Source organism: Myxocyprinus asiaticus, chromosome 33 (assembly GCF_019703515.2).
Source record: "Myxocyprinus asiaticus isolate MX2 ecotype Aquarium Trade chromosome 33, UBuf_Myxa_2, whole genome shotgun sequence".
Taxonomy (NCBI): domain Eukaryota; kingdom Metazoa; phylum Chordata; class Actinopteri; order Cypriniformes; family Catostomidae; genus Myxocyprinus; species Myxocyprinus asiaticus.
This window is the reverse complement of record NC_059376.1, coordinates 34,888,325-34,902,586: the sequence shown is the minus strand read 5'-3', so window position 1 is coordinate 34,902,586 and position 14,262 is coordinate 34,888,325. Positions and strand designations below refer to the sequence as shown.

The 14,262-nt window shown below is 34.6% G+C and overlaps 1 protein-coding gene across 1 annotated transcript in view; it reads right to left on the bottom strand.

Moving 5' to 3' along the window:
* Positions 1–1,220: 1,220 nt before the first annotated feature.
* Positions 1,221–14,262, bottom strand: part of LOC127424469 (xenotropic and polytropic retrovirus receptor 1 homolog) — a 96,525-nt gene continuing 83,483 nt past the window's right edge. Inside the window, exons 12-15 of the mRNA XM_051669731.1 lie at positions 9,128–9,294; positions 6,309–6,448; positions 5,938–6,159; positions 1,221–4,619 (exon numbers count right to left, since the gene is read on the bottom strand). Coding sequence (XP_051525691.1) covers positions 4,562–4,619; positions 5,938–6,159; positions 6,309–6,448; positions 9,128–9,294 — 587 coding nt within the window. The 3' untranslated portion in view covers positions 1,221–4,561. The remainder of the gene's footprint in view (positions 4,620–5,937; positions 6,160–6,308; positions 6,449–9,127; positions 9,295–14,262) is intronic.

The window sequence follows — 14,262 nt, the reverse complement described above, 5'->3', positions numbered from 1 at the left end:
AACATCTCAAAGATGATCCAGAGAAATGGGATGCACCTGAGCTAAATTTCAAGTGTCATAGCAAATGGTCTGAACACTTATGTCAATGTGATATTTCAGTTTTTTCTTTTTAATAAATTTGCAAAGTTATCAAAAATCTGTTTTTTGCTTTGTCATTATGGGGTATGGAGTGTAGATTGATGTGATAAAAAGAATAATTTAAAGCATTTTAGCATAAGGCTGCAACATAACAAAATGTGAAAAAATGAAGGGGTCTGAATGCACTATGTGTGTGTATATATATATATATATATATATGTATATATATATATATATATATATATATATATATATATATATATACACACACACACACACCATACATATACAGTATATGTATATATACTACTGTTCAAGAATTTTAGAGCACTAAATAATTTTCAATGCATGTGTTCACTAAGTATGCATTGAATTGATTAAAATATTGCTAAAAACATTAGTAATGTTGCAAATTATCATGGCAAAGCCCAATTTTCAACAGTCATTACTTGAGTCAACAAAAAATAAATAATCTAATGTGCTAATTTGGTACTCAACTATTTGTTCTTATTATTAAAGTTCTGCTACTTAATGAATGTAAAAATCACAGTTACAGTTTCTTTTTCCACTTTATGAAGTATTGACACTTGCATCTCTTACAAATCACTTTACACTTGCAAGTCAAATTTTGGTTTTGAAAATGGCCAAAAAGAAACATTTCTCCTGGTATTCATCAGTCTATTATTTTTTGAAAGATGAAAGCTATTCCATGCACTACTATTTTGAAAGAAGAAATCAAACTGGATCTGATGCACAACTACAAGATCACAAGTAGGCCTACATCAAAGTCTCTAGTTTGAGAAACAGACTCCTCACAGGTCCTAAATTGGCAGTTTCAACGAACTGTGTTCAATGCTAAACACTTGGATTGTTGCAAGCAGATGAATCTTAGATGAATAGAAAGTTTGAAGTATACAGCTTAGAAATAGAAATAGTCATTTGTAACATTATAAATATCTTATATATTATAATGCATCCTTGGTGAACAGAAGCATACATTTCTTTCAGAAACAAAATGTCTTTAGTGTTCTAAAACTTTTGAACAGTAGTATATATATAAAGAGACATATTTCTTGAACTTAATGTATCAATTAATTTAGTCAATATCATGCTTTTGAGTAAATGAAAAGGCTGACACAAAATGAAGGTTTTGAAAATAAGCGTGGTTTATAAAACCCAAATATGACAGGATCACCAAAGTGTATACATAAACACAAATGAGATCATTGGTGGAACCATCATAGCAATACATTCAACATTTACAAACTACTCTGTTAAATGGGGGAACTGTGAGAAATGTTCTCTTTTTACGTCTTTATTTAATCACAGAACCACACATTTTTTCTATTTTTCTTTAAGTCTTAACTTGCTCAAAAGTACAACCATCTATGAACTACAAACATTGTCACAGTCATTTGTTTAAGAAAGGATACAACATCGAGATAGGAGATATAAAAGATGCAGAGATATCAAGCATTTAACATCATGGGTTTAGCAAGCAAAAATCAACATGTAGCTTTTGTCCCTCATGAAGAAATTATGTCTGGGCTTGTGTAATTCAGTGCTGTATTTGAAAAGTTAAAAAAAAATAAAAAATAAAACAAATAATGTACAAGTTAAAAACCCTTCATTTTAAGGGTTCCTCTCATTACAAAACCCATAGTTAGGGTGATTAAGATAATTTAACATGTCAAATCCTCTCCTCTCACCTGTCATTTCTTATCAGTGTTCACAATATTGACCCAAAACCACTGTCACCCAACATGTCCTGTCAAATGGGCACAAACCCTGGGGATGGAAGTGTCATGAATAGAAATATTCACTTAGATTAAACAGATAACATTCCATATTCACTAAAGCCTCTTAAATTGCACTATTCTGACAGAATTCTTATGTATGACAGTGTGGGATTGTGACTAATCAAAATGGCCTTCATCTAACATAATACTGCTCATTTTAAGCAAAACCTCCAACTTGTACATAAATAATTTGTACAATAAATGAACCAACATCCTTTTACACATGTAAAAAATGAAAATAAATCTATTTACAGTGCAAAACAAAAGTAGCATGCAGGCAGGACAATTGGCAATGCATTACAAAAGGAGTGGTTGGGGCAAATTTGTGCCATTTAAGGTGATTTTGGATTGGATATATGGATAAAAGTGTATAATTTATTCAATTTGTGTGTGCGCCCCTTGAATGCCAGTTTTGAGAGCTGAAGACAAAGCAAATTAAGACACAGTGTGCCAAAAGCTTTTATGTCGTTTTAAGAATGGCACGGTTGACATTTCAGTAATATTAATAGACAAAATGACCTATACAACACAGTAACCACATTTTAGAATGAGGATAGCACTTTATCTTTTTTTGCAAGCACAAATCTCATAAAACACAAGTAGAGTGCACAGACTGTTTTTCCTCTTTGTCTGTGCAAATCTCATGGTTTTTGTTGGGTTTGCTTTCAAGACAACTGAACATTAAAATTTAGCCTTCAATGTCTGTTTATGCAAAACAATAAACTTTAAATAAACTAAAATGTGATGCTCACAAACACAAAACATGCTATCTGTACATCATTTTTCATGAAGCATGAACAAACACTTTCTTTTTAAAGAGCAATTGAGAATAAGAAACAGAGTAACAGAAAGAAAAGAAAGAAAGAATCAGGACAGAGAGAGAGAGAGAGAGAGAGAGAGAGAGAGATTACAGTTGAAAGATTGTGCTTGCAAAAATCCATCAACGCAAGCTACAGAAAAAAGTCATGAACCAAACTGTAAAAAAACGTTAGCAAAACGTACATATCAGCTAAAAACAGCCCTGGTGTTTTCTTTTTTGATGACAACAATGTATATGAATCATAATAGTATGTAAGAGTATCGTAAGAGTATCGTAAGAGTATCCTTCATCATCTATCAAAGTATTGACATGAATGAATAAATGATGTTTTATCTCTCTTCTCCTAAATGTGCAGTTTGTAATTCACAAAGAGAACAGTTTATATATTGTAGTAATTTACCTGTCTCTCAAAAATGTACTTTATAAACCATCTAAACACATTTTCACATCAAAATGTAAAACTGATTGTAAACAGGTCAACACGCTAAAGTGTCATGCAAGCAAAAAACAATAAAACAAAAATAAAAAATTGCCACCATAATTAAGGATGTTGGTCAGGGGATTTTATAAAAGATACCTCCTCACCACACAGGAACTACAAATAGATGCACAAAATATAACGGTCTTAAGCATCTCTTTTGGTTCAACATAATACAAAATTCTAATGATATCACAACCATAAGAATAATAATTAACTGGCAGTGTTTGCATTTCCTCTTTGGCTTGTAATTGTTATGGCAAGTGACGCAAAATGCCATGTAGGAAATGCATTAGTTCCATAAAAATGTCTTTCTTTTAGTTAGCAGTTGTATTTGTAAAAATGTAAGATGGGTGGCAATTATTCATGATTTATTTATTTATTTATTTATTTTAAGTTAAGTGCATCACTACAAACTATTACAGTTCAAAGTATCATGTTATCTTTTACAGTGGGTAACATTTACCCAAACTTGACTTTTAACGTCGACCTGACAAGTTTGCGTACAGTAGTTGCACTGGTCAAAGTAAGACAGAAAATAAAGAATCTACATTGAGGACAGCAGAGTTTAAACTAAGTAAACCTTTAGTTTTACATCAGCTATTCTTCTCCGAAGGAAAAAAATCACATACACTCCATTCTCTTACACACAAACCATTCATGGCAAAAATGACAGCTTTGATATCAAAGCAATGCATGTTAAAGAAACTTATATGAATATAATATAACTCTAAACATGCTTATGGTTTTAAATGGTTTGGAAATGTCAAGCATTTCCTAAAAGTGCCACCAGGGCCGTACTCTGATGTCATGACAACGAAAAAAAAAAAAATGAGAGAAAAAACTACTAAAAGAATATGAAAAACAACAGCTAACGAGCTGTTGCTATTTCAAAATGAGCTGCGGCTATAGAGCGTGGACAGAGTCTGTGCATTATATAACTATTATTATAACTTTTTATGTTATTTTTTTAAATGATAATTCTCTCCTCCCTGTAGATTCCTAGTTATTGTAAGTTTGTAAACAGTTGTCTGCAGTAATATAGCTTCAAAAACCTAAACAAAAGTACAAAAACGTATCAATATAGAGAAACACAATTAAAAAGTCGAATAAAAAAGTACCTTGAAGAAAATCGGTGTTTCCGTGTGTGTCTGTGTTTGCAGGATATTACTGTTGTGTCCTGATATGTCTCACAGCTGTTTTTGTGCCTGTCTTTGGATGGGTTTGTGAGTGTGGGAGAAAATGTGTGTGTGTGCGTGTGTGTGTGTGTGTGTGTGTGTGTGTGTGTGTGTGTGTGTGTGTGTGTGTTTAGGATCGGGTGTGCTGAGGCAGCTCTGTGAGGAACTGATAAAAAGCTGAGAGTTGGAGGGACAGCGAGATCTGGATTCAGCTGAAGGCTTCGTCATCCGTATCCTCAATCAGTACCTTAGTGTCCTTCTTAGACCTGTGAGACACACACACAAACACAAAACCAGCCATAAATGTCAGAGCAGTTAATAACAGTGCAGTCACAGGAAAATAAACATTAGGGGTATTATTATTTATTGAAGAGCAATTAATAATTTGATTTTTTATCATTACTGTACATTACATATGGGTGTTTCTTCAACATTGGGCACTTTTATCCCTGTGAATTTCTAGAAAATAATATCATATTTAAGCATTTTTTTACATACATATATATATATATATTTTAATTTGTCTACTAACAATGTCCAACGATGTATGTACATGCATCACAGGAGACTGTTGTAATAAAAAAAAAAAAAAAAAAATTCTTCTTCTGAAAGTCAAGGAAATCCCCACCACAACGTTATTTCCAGCAAATCTCTGTTTCTGTATTGTCTTTAATATAATTTTGTGGCGGAAATGACGATGATGAAATTACATTTTTAAAGTTTTTGAGCTAATTTCATAGCGAACAAAATACTTCCTAAACAAATATCCTAACTTTTGGAAAAATCTTATTGGGGCAAAATTGTTTGGTATGGTGGAAATTACAGCACAACTGTGTGACAGTCATAATTTTCAAAAAATTATAGAAATCAATTTCACACATTAAATATTGAAATGATTCATGCACTGAAAAAAATATTTTAGCCTGTTTTTAAGATTTACACATTTCAATTTCATAACAAAATTCCATCAAATTCAATTGTGTAATTTTTAACAGGATTAAATTAATAAAAATAAAAATAATTTAGTTTTTCCTTTATTTTGTTAAAGATTACTCAATTCAATTTGATGGATTTTTTAATGAAATAATTGAAATTTGTACATCTTAACATTATTTTTTGAGTGTGTTTAATTCACTCTTTGTTTAGCTTATCATAGTTTTAAACATGAATGTTTTGTTTTTTATAATGGATTTTCATAGTATAAGTTTCAAGTCTGGATCAGGGACAAGGCTAAAACAATAAAATCTAAACCTTACAGGCATTTGAAAAATTCCCAAAATAAATGATGTATGTCTGGTAATAAAAGTTTCTGAGTCATTTTTAATGTGACCTTCTTCTAACAAATAGAAAAAAAGTTCTGTTCGTTTTAATAAAAAATAAAAATCTATCTATCCATCAATCTATCGCCTAAAAACGAAACCTGTCAGAAACATTGTTGCGAACTATGAAAATACTGTAAACATGGATAATTTTGTCAAAGACAACTTTGTCTTTGTCAAATCTAGAAATTTCTAAAAGTGAGAGCAACATGCACCCTCAATAATAATGGTTGCTACGTCCCAGATAAAATATATAGTCTCTTACTGAGAGGACAGCAGTGGCCGTCGTAAGGACAGGCTGTAGCTGCGCTTCCAGCTCTTTTTGCCTTGTCTGTTCCGCACTCCATCCTCCTGGTCCATCATCTGCTCTAGAAGTGTCTGGTCATCAGCGTTCAGAGGAGCCACTGAGATGTCTCGCACCGCTCTGAACTCACCACAGTTATTCAGGTGCTCATTCTCAAGACGGAAGAAATTCCAAACAAAACGTCTAGAAGGAAATGAAAAGAAAGACAGAGACAAAGAGAGTTGTCATGTAGCTGGGGAATGCATGATGTGCCAAAAAAAAGAATGCAGAATCAAGGCAAATGAGAGAGTTAAGCTCATGTTTTTGGTGTTCTGCAAGCTTCAATTTCTCACCTAAACACTTCCAGAGGAGCTAAAATGGTAACCACGATGTCCTCGATGGAGGGAATGGCAGTCATGGAAGTCAGAGCAATCTGCAGAGTCCAGGCGAAGCGCAGTATTACATCTTCTATTATGGCACAGTAGTAGTAGGCCTTAGAGGAACAGGAACCGACACCATGAGAATTGTTAATTGTAACAGATAAATTTAGAATACATCTGACTCTATGAAGTCTGAGGGAAGTGTATGTTTTTTTTGTTTTTTTTACAACTTATGAAATAGGAATACACGTAACAATGCTAGCTTTATAATTTTATTTTTGACACACAATCTATTTTTTCCAATATGTCAAAATGTCAAATGTTAATATGAGTGGATTGTCTCTCTCCACGTGGAATGTGAATGGGTTGGGGCACCCCATAAAAAGAAGGAAGGTTATTTCTTTTCTTAAATGTAAGAAATATGATATAGTGTTTCTTCAAGAAACACATCTTTCCCCGCAGGAAGCTGAAATATTTGGGAAGATATGGGGTGGACATGTTTTCTTTAGTGCTGGCTTAAGTAAGAGCAGGGGAGTCATTACACTGATAAGTAATCATCTACAATTCAAATGTCTCAAACAGATTAAAGATAAATTAGGAAGAGTCATTATTGTTTTAGCAGAAATTCAGGGGCAAAGGTTGATTTTGGCTTATATTTAGCCGCTGGCACCCCTCATTATATATTATTGGGAGGAGACTTTAATCTATCGATGGACTCAATCCTTGATCATAGAAGCAAAAGTGTGCAAGCCCCCTAGAGCAACACTGACACTTAACAGGATGTGTAAAAATCTTGGTCTTACAGATATTTGGAGACATTTGAACCCATCTGGTAGGGACTATACATTCTTTTCATCAGTCCATAAGATTTATTGTAGAATAGATTTTTTTTTATTTTGATATCTAAGTCCCTCATTTTATCTGTTGTTGATTGCTCAATTGGAAACATCTTAGTCTCAGATCACGCCCTGGTGAGTTTAGAGAAGTTGCCACATACAGAGACAAAGAAATCATATACTTGGCGCTTTAATGAATCCCTTTTGCAAAATCCTGAATTCCAACAAATGTTAAAGGCTGAAATCAATGTTTATATGGAGACCAACTGGTCCTCAGTATCCACTGTGGGCGTGGCTTGGGAGGCACTTAAGGCGGTTCTTATGGGTCGGGTCATACAGTATGCTTCATTCACCAAAATATCCAAAGCACAAGAACTCATGGAGTTGGAAGGGAATATTAAAAGTGCCGAGGCAGAGCTGAAGTGCTGAATGTCATCTGATGGCCTCAGAGAGTTGACCTGATTGAAATACAGGTAAAATACTATTTTGTCACAGAAGGTCAGGTTTTGGCTATTCAGGGCAAGACAGTCATACTTTGCATCAAGGGACAAAGCAGGGAAGCTTTTGGCTAGATATATAAAGCAGAGTCTTTTTCTACCATTCCCTCAGTGAAATCTGCTGGTGTTAAAATATTTACCTCAGCCATTGATATTAATAATGCTTTTAAAGAATTCTATCTTTATCTCCATGTCTTTATCTACTGATGAAGATATTAGAAACTTTGTGGAACCATTAGAACTTGTTAAACTAATGACTGAGATTTTTTTTTTCTTGATTCTGAGATAACCTTGGAAGAGCTTGGCGAGGTAATTAAGGCCTTGCCTACAGGCCAGATGGCTTTGCTGCTGAAATTTTTAGATCTTATGTTACAGAATTGGCTCCACTTTTGCTAGAAGTTTATACGGAATCATTAAAAAATGGAAAGCTTCCGCCAACCATGACACCAGCTCGGATCAGTCTGATTCTTAAAAAGGACAAAGTGAGTGTAAGAGTTACCGTCCAATTTCCCTGATCCAGCTAGACGTAGAAATATTGTCAAAACTTCTTGCTAACCAATTAAGCAAAGTTAGGACATCTCTTCTACATATAGATCAGGTGGGGTTTATTCGGGGCTGTAGCTCTTCTGATAACATTAGGTGTTTCATCAATATCATGTGGTCAGTAGCGAATGATCAGACTCCGGTTGCTGCCATCTCACTTGACGCCGAAAAGGCGTTTGATATGGTTGACTGGGATTATCTTTTTAAGATTTTGGAAATATATGGGTTTGGGAATACTTTTATTGGATGGATTAAGTTACCTTATAGACACCCGGTAGCGGCAGTACAAATGGGGAAGGGGGCTGCTTTCGAGGAGGTGTCATGTAGAAGGCTGGGGATCTGGGATTCATTTGATGGGAAATGGGGCAGTTATTTGGCGTTTTGGGGGGACTCTCGGGGAGGGGCTGTGGGTGTGAGTTTTAGATGTGTATGATTATTATTATAGTATTATTATTTTTTTATTATTATTATTTTTTTTGTGTGTGTGTGTGTGTGTGTGTGTGTGTGTGTACTTATGTGTGACCACAGGGATGCTCGTTGGGGGTCGGGTATGGTTGGTGATTGGGGAAGGGTAGTAGAAGGAGTTAAATGTTGATTCAGTGTATATTTGTTTTGTTATATGAACTATATGAATCAATAAAAAATGTTAATAGGATAAAATTAATGCTAGCTTCTAAAAGAGTTTTTTTTAATTTTTTTTTTTATATTGAAATAAAACCTGGGATTATGTGTCTTGCTTAAGGACACAATGGCAATCACTCTTGCATTTTGTTCAACATTTTAAACCACTATGTCACATCTGCACCACCCATCATCAAAATATTACAACAAAATACTCTTTGACTACATACATTATTATGTATTGCCATTTGATATGGTGTATTAGGATAGCATACTACTTTCTGCCATGTCTTACTTTATGTGGGTAAACAATCTCCTCTCTCAAAAAGGTATTCTCGCCAGCGTTGCGGTCGAAAAGACCCCAGTCCATCTTCAGATCCCAGATCAGTGTATAGAGTGAACTGATGACTGATGAGACGATCAACATATAGAAAAACACCTCAGCATCAGTATGTTTCTGATCTGAAACAGAGAGAAAAATTACACTTTTTATTACAGTACAGACAGTTACAGTCTGATTTCCTGTGATTTTATAACAGCCTCAAAATAGAAACAGTTGAGAATAGATTGTGGCACACATTAGAAATGTTACTGTTATGTCCACTAGAGGGAGACTACTCACCATCTGTCTACACCTCAAACAAAACAAACACTTGGATTGCAGATGTAGTAAATTTAGTAGCAAGGACATTGTTGCTGTTTAAGACTTTATTTGCAAACGAATGTCAATGTGTCTGTGATTTTCAATTATCCAGGTCATCACAGAATGTCAAATTAGAGGCATTCATTAAAACCAGCACATGACCAAGATGCAGTGACACCTTTGCCTAATCTTAAGCTATTTACAAAAACTATTAAAATATATGTGCTCCAACAGTGTAAAAAAAATAAATAAAAAATAAGCAAAAAAGATCACCTGTTTAACTTAATGGGAAAATACACATAAAAATATATTCCCCAATGGAGCACAGATGTTAGGCACACACAAAACATTGTTTTACACAGAAATAATAAACTTTCATCAAACTGAACTGAGTAATCTTTAACAAAATAAAACACATTTCAAAAACATTTGTTTTATTCATTTAATTTAGTTAAAAATTACACAATTGAATTTGATGGAATTTTGTTCTAAAATTGAAGTGTAAAATATTTTTTTGACTCCAGAATGTTGACATCAGTCACTATTCACTTTCATTGTATCATAAAAAGATGCAATACAAGCAGGGTATGAAAATAACTTTTTTTGCCCACCAGCCACAGTGGCGGGTGAATGCCCAATAGGAAACGATCGCTCACTCTGACAAGCTCTGCAGAACTCCACATTGAAATGAATGGGAGACTGCTGTCAACGGTGCAGTTTTTGGATAAATAGTCTAATAAGTACAATGGATAGTATTCTTAAGTGGGCTGGAATGAAGAGTGACATTATAAGGCATATTTATCTGTCGTTTTTTTTGTGTGTGGAGACTGTGAATCAGAATTGAGGCAAACGATTATCCAGTGATGGGCAGTAGCTTGGCTACAAATAGAGAGGCTATTAGCTTAACTACATTTCTGAGTAACGAGGTGGTAGCTTTGCTAGTTTTGAAATCAAGTAGCTTTTCAGTAGCGAAGCTATATTTTTGACAAGGTAGAGAAAAGCTACACCGCTACATCATGCCTTGTACCCGGTGTTTACTAATGTCAGTTTTGAATAGTCACAAATGAATCGCTCATCTCAGTCGGTTCTTTAAAATCAGTTAGTCACACATGATAGGAAAGTGGTCTGAATCATTTCACAATTCAATCTGAATTACTCAGAAAGCTTGCGAGCACGCTGCTGAATCATTTGTGTGCACTCATTTGCCAATAAGCTCACAGAGTATTTTTTAAGATGGAAGATAAAGATAACTTTGGTTGCAGTGGATCTACAATCAATGGAAACTAAACCTGCAAATGTGTACTATCATTTGCCAGTGATGAAGAAGGTCTTTATAAAGTTCAACACGTTTACAGCTTGTAAACGACTTCTGCAGGTAAATACATTTTCCAACCAAAAGAGTATCAAAACACATAAAAAAGTACCATGGCATTGCCATGTACCATTACCTGGATGCACAATGTTAATACAACGATGGGCTATATGAATATGGTAATCATATTGCAAAGTACCACTGTATTTTTTTAATTACCTTGAAGCACCATGTTAATACAATAGTACATGAATATGGTAATCATATACCAATTTACCATGGTATTACCATCTGATACCATCAGAAATCACACTGTTATTGCCCAGATGTGCTTTCACACACACACGAAATTTGGCCTCTGATGATATGTTTTATGCTGTAATTCTGTGTCTAGCCACTGTATTTATGTATTGTATAGATGAATGTATAGATTAACAGTATACTGGAATGTGCAAATGAAATAATGTTTAAATGGGTATGGATTTGTAGTGGTAGTAGTCTAAATCTGAAAAATAAAATATAAAGTTTTTTCATATTGAACACGTGTTTGTAGAGGTAGTAGTATAAATATGTAAAAATTAAATGTAAAAATAGTGACTAAATGTTGAACACATGGGTTTGTATAACTAGCATGTCTAAATATGAATTTACATGTTTGTTTTTTTGTATTTGTTTTTTACAAGCACAACCTTGTCCATGTGCTCAAACACTGGTCATCCATCTTGTTTGTCCCCCTAGTGGCGGCTTGCTTAAATAAGGAAATGTTCCTGCCTTTTCCAATTGGAACATACCATTATTTAAATAAAATTAACCCTCACCTCCCCATTCTTGTACAAAATCTTTTAATAAATACATAAGAATCAAAAGAGTTCAAATGAGAGAGTTTAAACACCAATACATACAATAAATAGGACGGATAAAACGTTTGCACAATAAAACCCCAATAAATTCTGCAAAATGGTGGGTAAAACAATAAAGAGGTCCTTTGAACACAGTAAAGTCCCGTGATGGAGACCAACTCGCAGGCTCTCCATCACAGACCTAAATCAATACGGAAATTATTTAACGTTAAGTTATTAGCTTTAATTTACCTTGGAGCAAATGTACGTGTCCTCGCTTTTGTTATTCATGTTCATTTGGGAATGAGGACTGACACAGTTTAATCCACAGTATGCTCCTATCTACATTTATTTAAAGATTTTTTATTGTATTTTAATTTTTTAAAGAAAGAAAAAGCACTGCGTGTATCCTCTCTGGGTACCTCATAACACTATTACAAGTGACCCAGCAACAATGTGTTTTAAATTGTTTCGATCATTTTGATAAAATCCTGCTTAAAACTACTCCAACACACATCACACCCGTAGGCTCTCATCTGAAAATAGCAAACATGTGTCAGAGTAATGGCGGCCCTGCAACAGTTGCTAAGACAGGATTGGTCAGAAATGCTTTCAAGGCAGGGCTTAGCGAAGGGTCAATTTTACCAGCCACTTTGATTTTTTTTTACCACGCATTATTTTACCTACTGTACCCACCTAACTACCTACCTAACCAATGTGCGAATCAGACACGCGCATCGATGGCTTTTCTTTCATCTGATCTTCAAAATATAATCAAGTGAGCTTCTTCAAATGTGCATCTTTGTGTCTAACAGCATTTCTTGTAATATGTCACTCCAAGACATCTACAGGTCACCCGCCACGGTGGCAGGTGGATGATCAAAATTACCCGCCGCCGTCCATGAAATACACACATTTGGAGGGTGGCAGGTGCTAATTTCCAACCTTGAATACAAGTGAATGATGACAGAGGCTAACATTCTGCTTATCATCTCATTTTGTGTTCCACTGAAAAACAGAAAGTAACAAGTTTGGAACAACAAGACAGTGAGTAAATAATTACAGAATTGTCATTTTGGGTGACCGATGCCTTTAAATAAAAACATGTCCTCTTCTATACTTTTGATAACACACTGCATTTGGTTTTTAATATTCTTAATCAAACATTCTTTTTTTTATTAAGTCTCTATAAAGAACACATTTTGTCAAACTGACATCAATAACATAGTAAGTAGTCATTTAGTGACACTTTCATCCAAAGCGACTGATAGCACACTTATTACAGGGACAATTCCACTGGAATAACCAGGGGTTAAATGCCTTTCTCGAGGACATTGGTGTTGGCTCATGGCTTGCTCCTGCCGGGCAGCCATCCACCTCCACACCTTTTAAATTAATTTTTGTGAACTATCTAATAGAATTCCACGTGACTGTGTCTAAAACCCTTTAGAATTGTCACCAGTACCAATCTAACACTCTACAAACTCAACAAACAGCACTCCTCTAAAACACTTTTGAACACTTTCAAAACCATTTCGTGTCCTCACACCAATACATAACAGGTTGTTTATGATGTAAATAATTTAGCAATGTACATAATGCAGAACTGAAATATAGAATCATTATAAGAATAAAAAAATCACTTTGGGCTAACCTCATATTGTTTTAATTTGAAAGATTCAGTCTCATTAATATTTATTGATACATTTTTGAACATTTCCTGAATAATGCTGGACCACCAGTTTCACATAATGGAGACTGAGACATTTATCAAATAGTGGAAGGAGACAGGTCTCAGGTCAGTGAATAGTTAAACCTCTTTGGCCTCTCCTCACACAGACAACAGACAGTGCTGAATCTGGAACAGGCCCATCAGTCTTAATAAAGAGATTTTCACATTCTGCCATCTGCCAGGCGCCAGGAAACCATTTTTCACCGGAAAACACAATTGCCCTGTCCATTTCTATTTCAGTGCTGTGAGCTACCAGTGCCCATGTTGAATATTGTGTCCCTAGATTACCCCAAAACCCAGATGCCTGGCCAACACACCCCTTAAAGTGTGAAATCCAAATATAATCTACAAAAGCATATTACTTGAGTCAATACAATGTCTTGTGTTTCACATATTCCACTTAACTGCAAAATTTCTTCATATTTCTATATTGCATGCACATGACAGATTATTTTTCATTCTAAAAAAACCTTTCGCCATGCATTATCCAAAGAAAACCTCAAAACTTCATTCCCAGTCTAGGACATTTATGAAAATTAACCTGCAAAAACAGGTCATTTTGAAATCGTCATGGTTATGATGTCACAACCATGATCTTATTAACATATCACTGCCCATGTTTGCATGTCTACATACAGTATATCAATTCTAAACCTATTTGACTTTCTTTCTTCCATGGAACACAAAAATGAGATGTTAGGCAGAAAGCTAGTCTCAGTCACCATTCACTTTCATTGCATCTTTTTTCCATAGAATGAAAGTGAATGGTGACTAAGGCTGTCATTCTGGCTAACACAGGTTTGGAACTGTGAGTAAATAAGGTGAGTAAATGATGACAGAATTTTGAGTGAACTGTAACTTTAATCTCATTAACACATTGCAAGATTTATGTTAACATAAAGCA